The sequence below is a fragment of the Ambystoma mexicanum genome, chromosome 6q, assembly GCF_040938575.1.
Source record: "Ambystoma mexicanum isolate Mex_15411 chromosome 6q, UKY_AmexF1_1, whole genome shotgun sequence".
NCBI lineage: Eukaryota > Metazoa > Chordata > Amphibia > Caudata > Ambystomatidae > Ambystoma > Ambystoma mexicanum.
This window is the reverse complement of record NC_090937.1, coordinates 1,246,729,391-1,246,750,077: the sequence shown is the minus strand read 5'-3', so window position 1 is coordinate 1,246,750,077 and position 20,687 is coordinate 1,246,729,391. Positions and strand designations below refer to the sequence as shown.

General features: G+C 47.2%; 1 protein-coding gene across 1 annotated transcript in view; it reads left to right on the top strand.

Annotated features, from left to right (window-relative positions):
- STIM2 (stromal interaction molecule 2) overlaps positions 1–20,687 on the top strand; it is a 904,595-nt gene that overhangs the window by 808,525 nt on the left and 75,383 nt on the right. Inside the window, exon 6 of the mRNA XM_069631845.1 lies at positions 20,326–20,503. Within this exon, the coding sequence (XP_069487946.1) occupies positions 20,326–20,503 (178 nt within the window). The remainder of the gene's footprint in view (positions 1–20,325; positions 20,504–20,687) is intronic.

Here is a 20,687-nt window from a genome sequence, read left to right as displayed (position 1 = left end):
GTCACCTCAGCCTGCTTTGATTGCACCGCAGTGTCCCCACCGGGTCTCCCGTACCACCTGTTCTTTTCACTGGGTCTCTGGTACGTCGTCGTGGCTTCCTTGGACTCGGGGTTATCTCTCTGGTTCTACGGACATCTCCCCTCCGTTCTCGCAGCGTCTCAGTGTACAGCACCGCTCGGCTCTGCTTCTCCTCGGTCTTGTGCCTGGGTCCGTTCCAGCAAGACCCCAGGAGTACTCTCTCAGCTGCTCACCAGCGTCCTCCAGGCTTCTTCTGCTTGGGTCTGCTGTCCAGGTTTGCAACTCCCGCGTGAGACAGGCTCCACCTCTGCTGCTTCTCCCAGCTGGGCTTGACAAGTTCTTTAGCCCATCGTCTCTTCTTATACATTATTGCCAGTTATAAACTGGCAGATTGCCAAAGTCCTTTGTTTCTTTTGACACCTTGCTATGCCTCATCTGAGCTACCTTGTACAAATTCTAGCACAGACAGTAATAGTCATGTCTTCTGTGCTCTTCTTGGTCCTGTTATTTTCTGTTTTGGCTGTATCCCATGCACTACAGTAATACATTGGTCTACTCTCAAGGAAGAGGTTTGGAATGGGGGGTGGAGGTTAGAGAAGGTTGGGTTGTACTGCAGGTGGTCGTCCTTGTCCTCAGAAGGGGAGTCCCTCCCCATGAGATCCTCCTGCATTAAACCACCTCTAGGGGGACTATTGGGTTGCGGCCGAGCCTTCCTCGCCTCACGGGAATGGGCTACCTCCTGGGGAGAAGTGACAATACCTGGCAAATTGTCACAGTGTCTTATAATGTTACAGATCTATGTTGTTACTTCAAGGAAGGGTTTAATCTACTTTTTGAATTTTTATTCCAATCTTCTCCCTTAACCCACCTCTTATTGAGGGTCCCTTATAAGCCCCCCCAGGGACACTTCACTCCCACTTATCCTCCCACTAAACCTCCCTTCCCCAATTATTTATTTTCAACAGACTTAAAATGGGATGCAGAAGTCAATTTTTGAATTAAGCGGTGTTTGCTAATTTTCGTAAGATAGACCCCCTGAGGGCTTCTTTGCCCACCTGTGCAGGGCAAAGGCATTATCTGTTGCATTCATGAGACGTTTTCCCTAGAAGGAATTTTCAGGGTGTTCGGAGGGGACACTCCTTATACATTCTTATTTTTTTTAACTTTATTTATTGTGCTTGACATTACAACAAGAAAACAAGCAGTATACACATCTTTGACAAAACATATGGTAGGTGTACACAGATCGGTAAAAAAATCCTACTAGGTCAAATGGGCCAGGTGATGGCACCTTATTCAAAGAACACCTGAAATAATGGCAGGTAAGGTAGGCAAATTAAACGTCTACGGGAGCTGAGGAGGACAGGTCGCTAGTATCATCATCATCATCATTATCAGCAGACAGTGAGGAGATGTAGGAGCGAAATGGGATCCAGATGTTCTTGGGTCGAAACTTTAACGGTTGTTGAGCATTCCAGTACTCCTCTGTATCCGAGTTCCAGGTTACGGCCCAAAGCCACTGGGTGTGTGTGGAGGCCCTGGGTCAAAGCAATAGTATGCAACGGGTTGCTTGTATCATACAGAGCCCTCTCAATTTCCTGGAGTCTCGCCCAAGTCAGAGAAATTTGTGAAATAGACACGCCTGTGGAGATGGAGTAACCGTGTAATCTAATATTGCAGACATTGTAGTACATACCTCATTCCGAAAGAGGGTGAGGCGCGAACAGGACCAAATCATGTGAATATATCCTGCATCATCAGAACCACATCTTGGACATGTGGGCTAAGTTTAGCTAAAGGGGTGGTGACCCTGGTCTGAAGTAGGGTGTACAACCTGGAGATCTTCCCTCTGAAGGTTGTCAGGATTTCGGCTATAATCCGGGCATCTGTTCTTGAGTGAGAGGCGGAGGCCCACACAATGTAACCAATGGGAGGGCCTACCACGCATGGTCTCCGGTAAATCAGGCCACTTGAGGAAGACACCTTGTTTAAAGACATCCCGGATAGCCCGGAGACCAGCATTTGCCCAGACATGTGTTGTCATGGAGTCCACGCAGAGAGACTCCGGGAGGAAGTTCCAAAGTGGGAGATCGCCATGGAAGGAACACAGGGTATTAGCTGAAGTTTGAAGTTTAGTCTATTTGTAACGCGCACCAGGCCCGTGGGCAACCGGGCGCATAATCATAGTGAAGGTTACAACAAAGTATACACATGGTACCAAATAGACAATCTTTAAAAATTATGCATATACAAATTTGCAAGTTATGATGGTTACAGAGTGAGAAATGTACATAGAGATAGTTGTGGGTAGAGAGCCAGGCTGGCATGAGGAACCTTATGATTTCTGTGTGAACAGCCAAGCTTTGGCGTTGTTCTTGAAGGTTAGGAACGCAGGTTCAGTTCTTAAGTGGGTTGGCAGAGAGTTCCACAATTTGGAAGCTAGAACAGGGAAGCTCGCACCACCCGCTTTTTGCAGTTTAAATCTGGGCAGGGTTAGGCTGTGAACTTGGGCTGATCTGGTGGGGCGGGATGAGGAGTGAAGTGTGAGATGCGAAGAGAGGTATGGAGGTGCGTTGTTATTCAGGCATTTGTGCGTCAAGGCTAATGTTTTCAGGGCAATTCTGTGTTTTACCGGGAGCCAATGTAGGTCAGATCTGATGATGGAAATATGGGACCGTCTGTGGATATTGAGGGCTGCCCTTATTGCATTGTTTTGAATAGTTTGGAGTTTATTGATGTTGGACTGACTAGTCCCTAGGTAGAGGGCGCTACAGTAGTCGATTTTGGACATGATGAGTGTTCTAGCCAAAGTAGTGCAGTTGTGAAGGTTCAAAAATGATCTGCAGGCGGTGATAAGTTTGCATGTATAGGCCGAGGCCGATCTAACCGTATTTGTTTGTTCATGGAGCGGGTGGAGTCCAGATAAACGCCTAAAGTTTTGGTGTCTTTAGAGACCTTGATGACGTGGCCGTCAATAGTGAAGGCCTTGTAGGCTTGGTCGAGTTTGTTAAGACGATAGGTGGATCCTAGTAGTAAGAGCTCCGTCTTATCGTCGTTAAGGCAGAGTTCATGTTGCGCCATCCAGGCCTGGATGACCAAGTAGACATCATTCAAGGATTTGGTATTGACTGTGTAGTCACCAGTAATGGGAATGAGTATCTGGGTGTCATCTGCGTAATTGGTGTAGGATACACCCAGATAGTCAAGCACATCTAAAAGAGGCTTGGTGAATACATTGTATAATGTAGGCGACCATACACGAGCCTTGGGGGATGCCGCAGAGAATAGGAGCGGGGTCTGCCGATGCTGAAGACCCGCATGGATCGGTTGCTGAGGAACAAGTGGATCCAGGCATTGGCAGAGTCAGAGAAGTAGGCAGCGGATTTAAGATGTTGGCAGAGTATTTGATGATTGACCAAATCAAATGCTGCGGAGAGGTCGAGGAGTAGGAGTAACGCTAGCTTTCCATTGTCCTTTAGTGTCTCCATCTGAGTTTTTAGATCAATCAGGGCTGTTTCATTGCCGTGTTTGGGGCGGAAGCCTGATTTTCTTAGCCCCAGGAGATTGTTGGACTCAAGGTAGTCTTGAATCTGCAGGTAAGCTGCACGATCAAGAATCTTAAGCAGGAACGGGATCGTAGTGATAGGACGGAAGTTGGTCGGGATGTTGGGGTCGAGGGACGTTTTTTTAAGTAGAGGGATAACCCATGCATCCTTGAGATTGTCAGGGACAGTGCCCGTTTTGAAGGAGGCATTTATGAAGGATGTGATGAAAGGGGCAAGGTGGTGCTAGGCTTCCTTAATGATAGGAGCCGGGCAAGGGTCGCCTTGGCAGTTAGAAGGTTGAGGTTGTTTATGATTCCTTCTATTTCACGGGTGGTAAGGGGGGAGAAGGCGAATGGTTTAACAGCCCGGTTAGCTGAGTGTTGGGTGCTAGGTGTAGATGAGAACAAAGGTTGGTTCAGCTGTAAAGACTTTTGCTTATCTCTTTAGTTTGGAGGGTGGCAATTTTGCCTAGGAGTGCTGTCTGAATATTCGTGCACCAGTTGCTGTCTTTAGGACAGGAATCAGGGGGGGCTGCAGGTGTCTCGAGTTCCTTAAGAATTTTGAATAATTCCTTTGTATTTGATTGTTCTGATGTGATACGGTTGTTAAAGGAATCTTTTTTGGCCTGGAGTAGAGCTTCTTTGTAGTTGAGGGTGGCTAATAAGATGCTGTCCTTGTGGGCGTCAGAGGGGTGACTTTTCCAGCGTGCCTCTGCACTACGTTTCTCTTTGCGTAGCACTCTAAGCTGTGGTGTAAACCACGAGTTAAGGTGTGCGTGTTGTTTAGGTCTTCTGAGTTTAAATGGGGCGATAGAGTTTATGGCTGAAAGAACTGATTGGTTGTAGATGTTGGCTAAGATAGTGGGGTCCGAGCAGGAGTCAGGCATTATTGAGGGTAGGGAGGATGAGAGGGAGTAATTTTTCACTAGTTATGTTATTTTTGTTTCTGGTGATGGTAGCTGGGGCGACAAGCGGCGTTGGTGGCAAGGCTGCTTCAATGCTGAATGTGATGAAGTGGTGGTCCGACCAAACGCAAGGGATGCTAGATAATAAGCGGATGTTGCAGTTGGTGTCACTGAGCCAGTCTAGGGCTCGCCCTTTGGTGTGTGTAGGTGCTTGTATGTGGTGAGAGAAACCTAGGTCTGTTAAGGTGTTAGCAAGATTGAGGGCCGCAGGGTCATTGGGGTCTTGGAAACCTAAGTTAAGGCCGCCGAGGATAATAGTTTGAGAGTTTGTTTTAGCTTTGTCAAGTACTAGAGCAGTAATGTCATCCACAAAGGAAGTGGGGGGGGGCCTGGTCGTCTGTATAATAAGTGGATGGTAGCTGTTTGGTTGGCCGATAAGGTAAGTTTAGCAGAGAGTAATTCTGCGGAGTCCATCTTAATACTCGGTAAAGTTCTAAGTCCTAGTGAGTTTTTATATATGAATGCAATTCCTCCACCTCTAGAGGTGCGGTCACATCTGGTGATGGAATAATTCGGAGGGATAGTCAGTGAGAGGGCTGGGCCGGAGGCGGGGTGCAGCCAAGTCTCATAGATGGCGATGAAGTCAAGCTCCTGAGTCTTGATAAGATCAGCAATGTCTAAGGCGTGAGCAGCTAGGGACCAAGCATTAATCATGGCGCCTTGATCATGCCAGTGTTGCTTGGCTTTGCCTTAATCGGACTAGTGACAGGTGCAGCAAGCTTGGTCAGCGGGCAGTGGGGCATGGGTGAGGTACGGGTTTGGGGGGACAGGCTAGGCTTCAGGGTTTTCTGAGGTACGCTATGGTACATGGGGTGACCCTTCTTGCCCATAAGTCTAGAGCCCAGTCTTAGGTTTCTTAAGGCGGTGACGCAAGGTTGATTCGGTTTAGGTTTTTTAGTGAAGTGGTCGAGCCATAAGGCTGGTGCGTTAAGGTAAATGTTAGGGTGCTGGGTGTAAGTGCTAGAACAAGTGTCAGCAGGTCTACAGGTAGGGGCCATAGTTGCATTGTGCGGAATGGAGTGCATCAGTGTACTGAGGGTGATGTAGAGAGCGCGCTGATGGGTGTCCACAGTACAAAGAGTAATCTTAATAGTGAGAGGGAAATGTTTTGGGTGGGTAGGCGTGGCAACAGGATACCTGAATGGGGTGTGGGTGGGACACTAGACTGAAGTAAGAGTCACTGAATGGACAGTGCACCATACAGGAAGGCTGAGGTTAATGGGCTCTGCAAGGTACTCAGAGCAACGTGCACTAGCGCTAAGGACGAGTGTCAGGTACATCAAGCTGGGCAGTGTAAAAGGCTACGGTTAATGGGCATGCCTAGAGAGCAATGCAGTTTGCACCAGGTTGATGTCAATTGGGAGGCTCAGCAGTGCAGAGTACTAGAACAGTGTACACAGTAAGGCTGAAACAATAGCACATTTTAGCAAGCTAGAAAGCAGGGCAAAATGCAGCATGGCATCGAATATGGGCTCAACAAGGTATAACAGTGCAATGCAGCAAGGCAAAATTCGAATGTGGGGTCAACAAGGTATAACAGTGCAATGCAGCAAGGCTAAATTCGAATGTGGGCTCAACAAGGTATAACAGTGCAATGCAGCAAGGCTGAATTCGAATGTGGGCTCAACAAGGTATAACAGTGCAGTGCAGCAAGGCTGAATTAGAATGTGGGCTCAACAAGGTATAACAGTTCAATGCAGCAAGGCTGAATTCGAATGTGGGCTCAACAAGGTATAACAGTGCAGTGCAGCAAGGCTAAATTCGAATGTGGGCTGAACATGGTATAACAGTGCAGTGCAGCAAGGCTAAATTCGAATGTGGGCTCAACAAGGTATAACAGTGCAATGCAGCAAGGCTGAATTCGAATGTGGGCTCAACAAGGTATAAACAGTGCAGTGCAGCAAGGCTAAATTCGAATGTGGGCTCAACACGGTATAACCGTGCAGTGCAGCAAGGCTAAATTCGAATGTGGGCTCAACACGGTATAACAGTGCAGTGCAGCAAGGCTACATTTGAATGTGGGCTCAACAAGTAATAACAGTGCAATGCAGCAAGGCTAAATTCGAATGTGGGCTCAACAAGGTATAACAATGCAATGGGGTACGATCAGTAGGCCACGCAGTGCGGGCTACAGCCAGGATAAATGTCAGTAATCCATGTACCTTAGGATAGTCAATGCAAAAGGCGCATCAGGGACGGAGATCAAGATCATAGTAGTTGTAAAGGTAGTGATGTATGGTTCTGCAGCTTTGGTGGAAGGGGGGGAGGCCGTAATAGACTCGGTAGAGCACTGTGCTTGCGCAGATGAGTGAATGCGAGCAAGAACACTGCTACTTAAGCATTCTGTAGCTGTATGGGAATACTGATGTCGCTTGGCGCTGGCTGCGCTCGGTCAGCTCAGTCAGTGTCAAGCCTTCTTTCCGTCGCCTTACTTCCGGCTCCGACTGCCAGCTCCGCCTGTCGGCGAATCGCATTGCTGCTTAGGAACAGTGTATTGGCCAATCAGCCTTGTTCCCCATCATATTCAAAGCTAGTGAAGTGGAGCCAACTGGGTCCAGTGGTTCAAATTTGGAACAATGAAATGGGTCAACTAAAGAGTGAATGTCGCAACCCTGTACAGCCAGGCGTTCAGGTCCAGCATGCAGTGGAGGATCCAGGGATAAGAACCAGTGGGATGCGTAATGAGCTTGGGCTGCTATCCAGTACTTCGCAAAGTTAGGTGCCCCAAAGCCTCCCAACGACATAGGGTGGACAATGTTTCCAGCTTCAGGCGAACCCCAATAGGCCTGGAGGGGGGTGGTGACATCCGTCAGTTGAAATAATATAGATTTAGAGCAGTTCACTTTAAGGCCCGATATCTCACCAAAGCGAACAACATCTTATATCACTTGAGCTAGGTTGTGTACAGGAGAGCGAATAAAGAAAAGCGCATCATTCGCACTCCATCTCAGGGAAATTGTTACCGGGGAATGGTCTGAGAATGTTCTTGGAAGAATGGACATGTGTGTAATACTCCTAATTAATATATCCAAGATGAGTCATCTATCAATGTGGAAGTGGGAACCATGCACTGATGAGTAGGAGAAGGAACGAGAGTTAGGATGAATCAGCCTCCAAGCATCAGACACTGCCAGCTGGGCCTGAACTCCTATGATGGCCTCTCGGGGTTCCGTCTTCGAGGGGGTCGTCGATGCCGTCGGCACCCAGGTTGTCGAGAGACACGCTCGGAGCTCCGGCTTCGAGGACTGTGTCGACGCCGCAGATGCTGGAGGCGTTGCAGCTGACGTCGACGCCGATTCGCTCGACATCGACGCCTTTTCTGTCGACGCCGACTCGTTCGGTGCCCTCAACACCTTTTCTGCCGGCGCCGACTTTTTCGGCGCCCTCAACACCTTTTCTGTCGACACCTGCGCCGACTCATTCAGCGCCCTCAAGGCCTTTCGAGGCGATGGTGTCGGAGGGGCCCCGTGGCACGGGGTTTGCCCCTAAAAAGGCTATGGCTAAGGTCCGGCACTGCTTTGGTCTGCAGAGGTCTTCCTCTCCCCGCCTGGAGTACATTTCAGAGGGTGATGAAGGCTCTGATGGCGGCCTGGTTCCGGTTACGGTTCCAGATGACCTTATCTTGGGCCATAGTCAGTTTGATGACCTGAGGCAGTCACTGCATGATGCCAGTGGACTGGACACCTCTCCGGAGGCCGGAGCCTGGCACTCATGTCGATTCGTCATATCGGCGCCTTATGTCTCAGGTTACCGAGTACTTGGGTTGGTCAGCTCCCCCAGGGGAGTTCGTTCAGGATGATCTCACGGACATCCTTGATCTCGGTCCACCCACTGACCCGGTTTTGCCTTTTCATATGGCTCTGCAGAGAAGGGCGGCGGCGGCGGCTTGGACTGCTCCAGAGAGTCTCCCGGCAGTGGGCAAGTCTTTCAACGAAAATACTGTCCAGCTAGTAGCGACCCCTGCTACTTGTCTAGGCACCCCACCCCGGAGAGTTTGGTGGTGCAGGCGGCTACGGCCCCGGCAAAGCAGGCGTCGTATCCTACCATCCCTCCGGATAGGGACGACAAACGTTTTGACGGCTGGGCGAAGAAGGTGTTTTCTTTGGGGGGGTATGGCGCATCAGGCGGCCAACTCCATATGTGCCTTGTCTCGTTTCACACACACTCTGTGGAACTGTGTTGCATTAGCGGCTGATCATATTCCTGAAGGGGACGAACGGGATGGTTTCCTTGCTATGGTTCAGGATGGCAAGGATGCTATGTGTGAGGCCGTTCAGTCGGGTTTGGACTTGGCGGATTGTGTCAGCCGGTCCATGGCAGCGAGCACCGTAATGCGCAGGTTTGCGTGGTTGTGGAAGTCTGGGTTCGCTCCTGATGTGCAGTCCCGGCTCCTGAACATGCCTTTTGACGGTGAACACCTTTTTGGCAGCAAGGCTGACGAGAGCCTTGGAGGTTGCAAACCTCCAAAGCTGCAGCGAAATCGTTGGGTGCTGCAGTTCGCCAACCTCCGCCTTTTCGTCCTAGGGGACAGCAATGGAGGGGAGGTTCCTTTCGCTATTACTCGTCCTTCAGTAAAGCGAGAGGAGCTAGCAGTCAAAGAGGCCATCGTAAGAGTGCCAGAGGTGGAAACAGAGGTACTCTTGGTGCCAAGGCCGCTCGGGCAGTTGCCTCTTTGCCCTCAGGCAACGCTGCAGCCGCTACCATTCAGTCATGAGGCCAGGTCGGTTCATAGACATAATTTCGAATACAAAATATTCGAAAGTCAAAAAGTCGAAAAAAAAACGTCGAAAAAAAAATGTCGAATTTTTTTTTATTGACGTTTTTTTTTCGAAATGGGGGGTTCCCCCCCCAACCCCCCCTTTTTTTTATTTTTACCTATTTTTTTCACAGAAACTAGAGCCCAAAAAAAATATCGAAAAAAAAAACAATTCGACATTTTTTTTTCGACATTTTTGATTCGACTTTTTTTACTTTCGAAATTATGTTTTCGAAATTATGACTGGACACCGGCCAGGTCCCATGGTTCGCCGGTTGGGGGAAGGCTGGCGCACCATCTTGTAGAGTGGCAAGCCATTACTTCGGATGTGTGGGTTCTGGAGATTATAACCCACGGCTACTGTCTTCCTTTTCGGCAGAGGCCTCACGACAATCCACCAGGGAACCTCTCTTTGAAGAGTCCGGATCCGCTCCTTGCGCAGGAAATTCAAGCCCTGCTGGAGAAAGGCGCCATAGAACTGGTGCCTGTAGCGGAGAGGAACAAGGGATGGCATTCCCCTTATTTTTTGATTTCAAAGAAAGACAGGGGATTGAGACCCATCATGGACTTGCGCGGTTTGAACAAACTCCTCAGGAAGGACAAGTTCAAGATGGTGACTCTTTCTCAAGTCCTCCAGGCCCTTCAACTTTAGGACTGGTTGGTGTCCCTCGACCTCAAGAATACTTACTTCCATGTGCCGATCCATCCCAAGCACAAGAAGTACCTGAGGTTCGCGGTTGGCGACTCGCACTTTCAGTTTCGGGTCCTGCCATTAGGATTGACCTCCGCCCCGAGGGTTTTCACCAAGCTCATGGTGGTGGTGGCAGCGCATCTCAGGCATGGGGGGATTCACGTCTACCCCTACCTGGACGATTGGTTGATCAGGGGGAGCTCTCCGAGCATGTCCTGGATCATCTGTCCCTCACCTGCCACTCCCTTCACAGGCTGGGCTTCTCCCTCAATTTAAAGAAGTCCCATTTGACACCAACGCAGCGGCTCCAGTACATCGGAGCAGTGCTTGACACGTCCCTGGGGCAGTGTTTTCCTCCTCAGGTGAGGGCTCTTCACATTCAGAAGATGGTGCACAAGTTTCAGTTTGCCCAGAATCTCCCAGTGTCCGAGTTCTTGAGACTGCTCGGCCTCATGGCATCCTGCATTCTTCTGGTGCCAGAGGCTCGTCTGCGGATGAGATATTTGCAGTGGGCACTCAAGCTCCAGTGGTCTCAGTCCTCCGGCAGGCTGTCGGACCCCGTTCAGGTGCCGCCCTCGGTAGCCCGGGACCTTCTGTGGTGGGCCGTCGAGGGCAATCTGATGAAGGGGGCCCCATTTTGCTGCCCTGGCCGGAGGTGACGATCGTGACGGACGCATCCCTCACGGGATGGGGAGCTCATTCCAACGAGCTGACAGTCAGCGGTCGTTGGTCTCCTTCGGAATCCAGACTCCATATCAATCTGTTGGAGCTGAGGGCCGTCGGGCTAGTCCTGAAGGCTTTTCTGCCGACTGTGCGCGGGAAGAGTGTCCTGATTCTGACAGGCAACACAGTGGCCATGCACTACCTCAACAAAAAGGGGGGGCAGGGTTACTTCTGCTGTGCAGGGAGGCGATGCAGCTCGAGTTCTGGGCCATCCAGCTGGAAGTTTCGATCTCGGCAGTTCATCTGGCCGGAGACGGCAACGAGACGGCGGACGCTCTGAGCAGGCAGAGAACGATCTCTCACGAGTGGGAGCGGGCCCAGGAGATTCTCCTGGAGATCTTCACCCTTTGGGGGACCCCTCAAGTGGATCTCTTCACCTCCAGTGTCAACCGGAAGTGCGAAAGGTTTTGCTCGCGGGAATTTCCTCCAAAAGGAGCCTTAGGAGACGCGTTTGTGGTGGAGTGGTCATTCCCACTGCTGTACGTGTTTCCTCCAGTCCCCGTCATCCCGCAAGTGTTGCGGAGGTTACAGAGGTTCGGTTCCCGGATGATCCTCATTGCTCCGGTGTGGGCCCGAAGGACGTGGTACCCGGACCTTCTAGACGTGTCCATCTGCCCTCCACGTCGTCTTCCCTACCGAGACGATCTGCTCTCACGGGAGGGGGGTCAGGTTTTCCATCAGAGGTCAGATCCCTCAATCTTCACGCTTGGCTTCTAAAAGGTTGAGGTATAAGGATTGGGACCTCCCTGAAGACGTGATGGAGGTGTTGCTCTCGGCCAGGCAGCCGGCAACAAAGTCTCTGTACCGTTGCCGTTGGAGAAAGTTCTGCGACTGGTGCAGAGTTCAGAATGTGGATCCTTTTGAATGCGACATTCCCATGGTTTTGTCTTTTTTGCTTTCTTTGGCCCACAGGGGCTTGCAAGTGGGGACCATTAAAGGTTACCTGGCAGCGCTGTCCATATTTAAGCGCTCGCCTGAAGAGTGTTCCTATTTTAAGATTCCTTTAATTTCGCAGTTTTTGAAAGGGCTCACTAATGTGTTCCCTCTGTCACCTTTTTTGGTGCCAGGTTGGGATTTGAACCTTGTTCTTAAGTTTCTTATGGGTGCTCCGTTTGAGCCTTTACATTGTTGCCCTTTGAGGCTGTTGACTCTGAAAACTGTGTTTTTGGTTGCGGTTACTTCCGCTCGCAGAGTGAGTGAGTTACAGCACTTTCAGTTAAGCCACCCTTCACTGTGTTTCACAAGGACAGGGTGTTCCTTAGAGTTCGTCCTTCTTTTCTTCCAAAGGTGGTTTTGGATTTTCATTTGAGCCAGAAGGTTGTTCTTCCGGCTTTCTATCCTCCTCCACATCCTGGTAAGGAAGAGGAGAGGCTCCATAGGCTTGATCCTCGGAGAGCGTTGAGCTTTTATATTTCGCGCATGTCCCGGGTCAGAGTGGACAATCAACTTTTCATTGGGTACGCTGGGAAGCGTTTGGTACAAGCTGTGACGAAACAGACTTTGTCTCGTTGGATTATTTTAGCTATCTCCGAGTGTTACCGCTTGGCGGGTAAGGACCCTCCGGCTGGCTTGCGGGCCCATTCTACCAGAGGAGTGGCTGCGTCTACTGCCCTGCAGAGGGGAGTTCCTATTCGTCACATCTGTGATGCAGGCACCTGGGCTTCAGTACATACTTTTGTACGTCACTATTCCCTTGATTCCATCAGAGGGCAAGATCTGGCCTTTGGCAAGGCAGTTCTCTGTTCCGCAATTTGATTGGGCATGCTAAATTTGTATTCTAAATTCTTTCCCACCTCCTTGCTTGGTACTGCTTTGGGAGTCTGTCATAGATATGGAATACGTCCAATCCCCTCGAAGAACAAGTTACTTTCTTACCTGGTAACATTCTTTCGATGGGATGGTCCGACAACGTATTCCATATCGCTCCCTCCCTGCCTTCCCTGCTGCAGAATTTCGTTTGTGATTGCAGCTTGCGTTCCGCAAGGCCTTGTGTGTCTGACTGGCAGAAAACTGGTGGCACACGTTCTGGGAAAAAACTATAACTGAGGCTATGGGCGTCGTGCGTCCTACTTATCACATCGGGTGACGTCGGCCGTCGGAGGAGGTCCTCGGGGACGACGCATCGACGCAGGACGCAGACGGCAAAGATTTTCCGAAGCAGCACAGCTGTGGACATTACCTGTCATAGATATGGAATACGTCGTCAGACAATCCCATCGAAAGAACGTTACCAGGTAAGAAAGTAACTTGTTCTTCCGGTTTGTGACGGTGGTTTAGGAGTTCCAAATTTCAGGTCTATCACTTGGCCTTTTTTTCTCATGCTTTCGTCCCCTTTTTGAGTCCTTAACCTGATCAATGGGCTCTAGCGGAGTCGAATGCTTTCGGTCCTCTCGGACGGGAGGCTTTGTTGTCAACTAATACTAAAGATCATGGTTGCCATTCGCTGGTTACGACATCTCTGCGCACTGCTTGGAGCGATTGTAACGCTCACCTGATTCCCGTAGAGGCGCCGGTCTTGACTGGGCGTATACCGTATCTTCAAAGGTGATGTGTAACACACGGCTGGCTCTTTGGGCTGGACCTCTGTGCACTGTATGTCTGACTCGAAGGGTAAGATGTCTGCAGATAGAAAATATGGGATTAATGAACTGGGTTATTGAATGTCTCTCTCTTCTTCCCTTTCTCTTCTCCTGTAGAACCCCAAAGGTTAACGCTCTCACCTTAGGTAAGTGAACGCCGTGCTCTCCATCTGCCTCGAGGCAGGGTGCTGTAACAAGTTTCTTCACTGGATAAGGGGAGCAGGCCTCTTGACTTCAGAGGACTGCTGTCCGTCGTTTACTGCACGAACGGTAAGTTTCGAGTAATTCTAATGTCTTTAAAGTCTTTAGTAATGATGTCTCTTGTTTTGCAGGGTTCCGGCGATGGTGGATGACGGGCTGAAGTGAGTTGAAGATGGAGCCCGTGTGATGAATAGAAGCGCCTGGAAGCACGTAAGTAAGCGCTTGTTGCCTGCTTCACGATGCGCTCTAACTGTCTTTTTATTTTGCAGGTACAAGTTCGGAGCGGCTGCAGGGTGCCGGAATACCCACTGGGTTAGATGTGGAAAGGAGTAATGGCACGTGAGTATTAAAGTTCCCCAATGTCTTTAAACGCACCTTGTTTTGTCTTTCAGATGCGGGATGCAGCGCCGAAGGCCTCCGGAGCGTGCGAAGAGTTGGTAAGCTTTTGTCTTTCAGATGCCGGAATGCAGTGTGAAGACCTCCGGAGCGCACGAAGAGTAGGTAAGCCTTTGTCTTTCAGATGCCGGAATGCAGCGCGAGGCGTTGGTGACAGCCGATGGACCAGGTAAGTGAAGAGCTGTCACTGAAGACCGTAATGCTAACCTGTTCTTTCTTGTCTTTATAGGTGTTGCTGAAGACTGGATTCAGGATGGTAAGCCTTTTTCCTTAGGCCCAGGATCAGATGCAGAAGACACGATGAGCGTTCTGCTGCTGAGGATGCAGAATAACGCAAAGCAAGATTCATCCATCGGGTGTGGTTTAAATAGCCTCCTGTAGTGCTTAGGTGTCTCCTTCCACGGCCACGCCTAGGTAAGAAAAGAGTTCCTGCTTTCCAGAAGAGTTCCAGTGTTCTGAATCTAGGGAGTGGCTCCTGCCCCACCCAACAGGAAAAGTAGTTCCAAACAGAAGAGGATCAGAGGCTCAACTGGCAGGCAAGTAAGCAGCATGGTCTGCTGCAGGTAAGTCCACCCAAGCATTATGAGCCCGGCGCTTCCAGCGCTGGGACTGGGCATATTTATGAGCCTGGTGCCACTGGTGCCAGGACTGGGTCCAAAAGGTCTCAATTGGGACTGGTTGGCACTCGGAACCTGGGTTATGGATCTGCTTCCAAGGGAGTTGGGAAAACCCTGACCTTTTGGAAGCAGAGATCATGACAGTGATGTGTTGTCACTTCTAGGTGTAGATGCATTGAGGTGCTCAAAGTCATCTATCTGGCTGAATCCTAAGATTAGAGACAATACAAAAACAGTTTTATGGCCAGATTGGTTTCTTGTTGGCATTAAACAAATGGGTGATCTGGTGAGGAATAACCGCTGGATGTCTGCCAATGAATTGAGGGAGAGGTGGGATTTTTGGGATTTGACGGATTCGGTATACAGGCTTTTGAAAAGATGTGTGGGGACCATTGATTGGACAGATGTTGTGAATTTGTATATTTTTCTGGCTGCTTCTGAGAACAAGTCTGGTGGCTTAGGGAGTAGGGTGTACAGGTTGCTTGTGTCGAATTATCGCGGTAATGAGACGCTACAGAATACTTGGAGTGAGAGTATTGGTTCGGAAATCACATCTGATTGTTGGAGTAGCATTTGTAGGAATGTCTCATTATGTTCTTTGAACTTAGGTGAACGGGCGAGACAGCTCAAAATTGTGAACCGTGTTTATTGGACTCCGGAGGGGTTACAACGGAGGGGGATGATTGATAGTGATGCATGTTGGGGATGTATGAATGCTGTTGGATCCTTGGAACACATGTTGTGGAACTGCGCGAGAGTTTGATTTCTGGTCTGAGGCATGTACTGCGGTTTATAGTCATAATATCGAAAAAATAATGTCGAATTACAAAAATGTCGAAAACACATACATATAATAGAAAAAGTCATTAATTCGAAAATAAAATGTCGAAAAAAAATCGAAAAACCAATGTTAAAATAACTATGTAAAATGTCACACATACTAACGTTTTTTATTGGGGGGGGGGGGTCCCCCCCAAATCCCCCATCCCAAACCCCTACCCCAACCCTCCACTCCTCCCCATCCCCCCCAACACCCCCCATGGATATACCTTTAATTTTTTTTAAAAAAGTATTTAATAAAACATTAATTAAATAATTAATTATTAAAAAACCCCATCCCAAACCCCTACCCCAACCCCCCCTCCTCCCCATCCCCCCCACTCACCATGGATATACCTTTAACCATTTAAAAAAATTATGTTTTATAAAATATAATTAATTAATTAATTATTTGAACATTAATTCGAAAAAAAAATCGACATTTTTGTAATTCGACATTTTTATTTTCGACATTTTTTTTGTTGACATTTTGACTTTCGACATTATTGTATTCGACATTATGACTGGACACCATGTACTGCTTGTATTCAGGTTTCTGGTGGGGATCCAAATTTGGATTTCAAGACTATGATACTGGGAGATGATTCCAAACTGGACGATCTTTGTTCAGCCCATAAAAAAAATATTTTTATGGGCGCAATTGTTGCAAAACGTCTGATTCTTTGGGGTTGGAAAAGCAGGGTTTCCCCATCGTTGGAGGACTGGACAGATGAAATGCATAAACTCTCAAGAATTGAGAAATTGATCTTCAAAATGAAACTGAAATTGTCTCTCTATGAAAGGATTTGGAGTAGGTTCAATGATGTCTTCTAAATACTGTCCCTTTTTTTTTTTAAATAACTGTTTTATCGTTATATGCATATCTATAGAAAGTGTTGTTGTATGTTTCAAATGCAACGTTTTAATATGTAAATTTGTAAATATTTAAATTTTAAAAAAAGATACGCCAGTGATAGATCTCACTGCAGAAAGGAGGGTAAAGCACCAGTCACCGCAGCCCGGAACCCATCAACGAGGTGTGCGGTCCAACGCGACAAGCACCCCTCCAGGCCCGAAGCTCCATCACTCAAGTTTGAGGAAGTCCGTCTCCCATGGAGGCGCAGAGCAGGTCACAGAGTAGTTGTCAGGCGGTCCCCATCAGACACCAATTTCTTAGTGGCGGTCCCCTGCAGGGGGACGCCAATCAGCCAGTACATGAAGAAGGCTGGTGGGAACCCTCCAATGGGTTTCCTCACGTAGCAGCAGCACCACAGCAAATTGATCGAAAGATCGGATCTCCCTCAACACGGAGCTACTTGTTCAAGTGGCCATACTTCATGAGCGCAACAGCACCCCCTCCTTATACATTCTGAAAGCACTATTCATTAGAGGCCAGCCCAATAACATAGACAACTATTATATTTTTTAGTGTACAGTCTTAATTTTGAAATAAAACAAAATTTTGCTGTGCAACAGGCTCTAGTCCGGTCTCCGTCCTGCAGACGACAGCCCATAAGTATAGAGGAAATGGGGGACTAAGGACTAGGAGTACAGTAGCCGCTACAGTGAGTGACCTTAATGTTATATGCTACCTTTACACATGATCAAATTGGTTAGATCTTTCCTGGCGGGTGGAATAGGTATACCTACCAATTGGGAAAATGTTAACAAAGGTTCCCGACTAAAGAAATCCAAACAACCTTCTTGTGGAAGCTCCATGCTCTTTTTTTTCCAGCGCCAGTGTTCACACACCAACCTCACCATTTGTGAGCTTTGAATTTATAACATGCTGATGTCTCTTATAAGAACAAGCATGCAGCGTGTGCTCTTTAGCTGCTAATTCAAATGTTCTTTCCCAGGCATCTAGCTTATTTAAGACAGTATCTATCCATGTCTCCCAGGATTCCTGAGGCTTTTTTGGCTTGCTAGATTTTCTCAGCACATACTTCCTTTTGTCTTCGTACTCTCTACTTTACCCTTTGTAGGGACTTTGCTAAAGACAGACCCCATTGGTGTTGATCCTAGGGATCTCATGTGCTAGACTGTGGCATCCACTTAAAAGCAACTTGTGGGAGTGCTGTCAATTGAGATGGCTGATTTGGTCTTTAAGGTCTCCCATTCTGTCCGTCTCATTTTTCTCTTGAGTCAGTCTCTTTCCCCAATTTAATTCTTTTAGGTGTGGTAGGTCAGAAGAAGGACACAGACTCTGATTAAACATTTCACTGGTAAGTGTATTAAAGAAAATGAATAAAGCCTATCTTTCCCTATATTACATGACTACCCTACCTAACGAAACTAGCTAAGGTGCTTGTTAGTCGTCAGTGAATGTCTAGAAATTAATCTGTCCACCGTCCAACTCTAAGCCTGTCTGACCCTACCATTATATTAATAACTCAATCTGGAGAATGTCTCCTTTCTTCTGAGGTTTTTGGTTTCTCACCAACTGCTTTTCAATAGATGATCTTTAGATAATTCTCTACTGACTACTTTTATCAGTTCGTACAGTTCATCCACTGTTGTATTGGGATTTTGTTTCTTCTCTTGTTTGATTCTAGAAAGTGATTCTTTTCTCTTCCCCAAGTAAACTTATCCAACAAATATCTATTCTTTCTGAACTGTTTCTTACTCTTTTGAACATTTTATACGTTTTGGTTTCTTCCTGTTCTTTGACTTTATACATATTTGCTGTCTACACCTTGTTCTGGGGTTCCCTTTTTATAACTTGATTCTCTATTTTGAGTAGACCTTCTTGGTCTGGACTGGTACGGAATGGGTAATTCCCAGTAAATTTCTCATTCACTTCTTCGTACGGTTTTGCATCACTTTACTCTTGACTGAGATGAATATGAGCATTCCAATACTGATTCTCATTCACTCTCCTTTCTGGTATCGTTATATTTATCTCGACTGTGACTAGTATGAGCATTCAATAATGATTCTCTTTCACTCTTCTTTTGAGATCGTGATATCATCTTTCTCTTGACTGTGACGAGTATGAGCATTCCCAAAATTGTCATACACTCACTGGAGTCTTGCGTTGTCCCTATTACCGTCTGTTCTAAGGGTTAATGCAGGCTCTCTCTTTGCATCCCCAGGCTTCTCCACTTTTTGGATTTATGTAGCCATGGGGCTTCCCTTGCGCTTGCCTTTGTTCCTTTTTCCCTTGTGGATTCTCTACTCCTCCATATGTCCTCTTCTTTGCCCTGGTGGTATAGAAACTTAAAGGGAACTCTTCTATTTCCTGTTGGAAATAGCACATACTGGTTCTCACTTAACATATATTTTCAACAGAAAGGTTTGAAGATGTTATTTTGGAAGGTCCTCTAAGGAGTTCCTCATGGGTGCGGGAGTCCTTGTCCCCAAAGGGGGAGTCTATCCTGCTGAGGTTCCACTTGCCTCTACCCCAGGGGATGATATTGCGGAGTGGGCTCACCTCCCTAGCCTCACAGGTGGGGCTGCCCCTTGGGGTGAAGGGATGAATTCCTGTGATTCATAACATGGGCTATTTTCTTTTCTGAGCTGGCACTGAACTGCTGGTACCTCCTTCCTGCTCACCTCTACAAGCTCTGGAAGAGGCCAAACTGCTGCTGTTTTAGAGAGGCTTGTATGGTTAAAGTGATTTATTAAGGATGTTTTCACATTAAGGATCACTTGGATGGAATTATGAAGGATAGCAAGTGCCACACTTAGACAGAATTGTGAATATTAGCATGTTAAATGTCATATAACCCACTAACCAAAAAAAGCTCAACATTTCTGCATACTTATCTCACTGAAAAGAATTTGCACAACCATCTCTCGCATAACAACCTGCACACACTTCACAACACCGCAACAACATATAAGCTGCACCAACAGCACACGAGGACTGACATCGATCTGATACATGCAACAAAGCTCAGCACCCAGTGTATACCGAGTTGAAGCTGCCAACATAACTCCACTCCTCTCACTGTCCTCCCTCTTCACCTTACTAATCCATCCCACCTTCTCATTTGCAGATTTGCCAGAGCGCCTGGGGACCAACTCCATTGCTTCAGGCTTATACCCTATCTCCTCAAACGCTAGTAGACCTTTCACAAGCTCCTCTCGTTTGAGTAGCCGTACTTCTGTGCAGGAACTTGTCGCCTTGGAAATGTGTTTATTCAATAGCCCCCATCTTTGACCAATCACAAAGTAATGCGTCTGAAATGTGATGTGTTTTTTTTCTGAAATGATAGTGTTCTTTTACAAATATGCTGTTGCAGACCCACTTTGGCGGAGAGGGGGGCATAGAATAAGGGTTTAACACAGATCGCAAGCTCCTACCACACCTGGACTCTGCTAATCAGAGACAAATACGAATCAAAGCCTCACGTATTTAGTTGGCCATGCTCGTGGCTTATACCCTTTAGATGGTAATATGGAATGCAAGCCACTAATTCAAAACAAAAATAAAATTAGTTGAAGGGGCAAAAAACAATTAAAGGACAAAATAAACCATAGTGGTTCAACAGTGATACAATATAGGTATCACCCAGAGGAGCTACTTGTGGTCAGATTTATGATGATTAATAACGAGGTATTGGTTATTGAATTGTCATTTAATCTTCTGAGATGGAGCACTTCTCTGAAGCAAATATTATTAAAACTTTTCATGCCCTAAGAAGCCACTTCTGCACATTAAAGAACATTTCGAAAACCAGCAATTACTTTCCACTAAAAATCTTTTGTACCCATCAGTTGATGAAGGTGAAGATTTCTTTCAGCGAAAGATGTTGCATATTACTCCAAAAACAGTGTGAGTAGACAAATGCTCAGGCACTGTTGTCGTTATCATTTGTGCTAGATTTTTCACACTAATGACAACATGTACTATAAAACGTGCAAACAAATGATTTTTAGATTTTTTTTTTAATGCATCAACTTGTTTTCTTCAGACAAAAGCTATCTGTTCAACATCAACAGCAAATTAAATCATGTTTCTTGCTGTTTTTTATGTGCTTAATGTTTTTTTTCATTATGTACATTTTTCAGGTCCGCCTCACAATTGGGTGAAGGATTTTATCCTCACCATTTCCATAGTGATCGGTGTCGGAGGCTGCTGGTTTGCATACACCCAGGGCAAAACCTCAAAAGAACATATTTCACAAATGATGAAAGACTTAGAAAGTCTCCACAAAGCCGAGCTAAGCCTGCTTGAACTCCAAGAAAGGTATGGCAAGACTGATGCATTTGATGTTATGTTATATGTTCGGAATGCAAGTATTATACTAGGTTCACTGGAAAATTGAATGTGCCAAAGTAAAAAGTAGTTATCCTTTCATGCTTCATCTGACATAATATTGATACTCTATGGAAGAACTGCAAGAGGTCTTCAATAAATAGAGAGCTTTTGG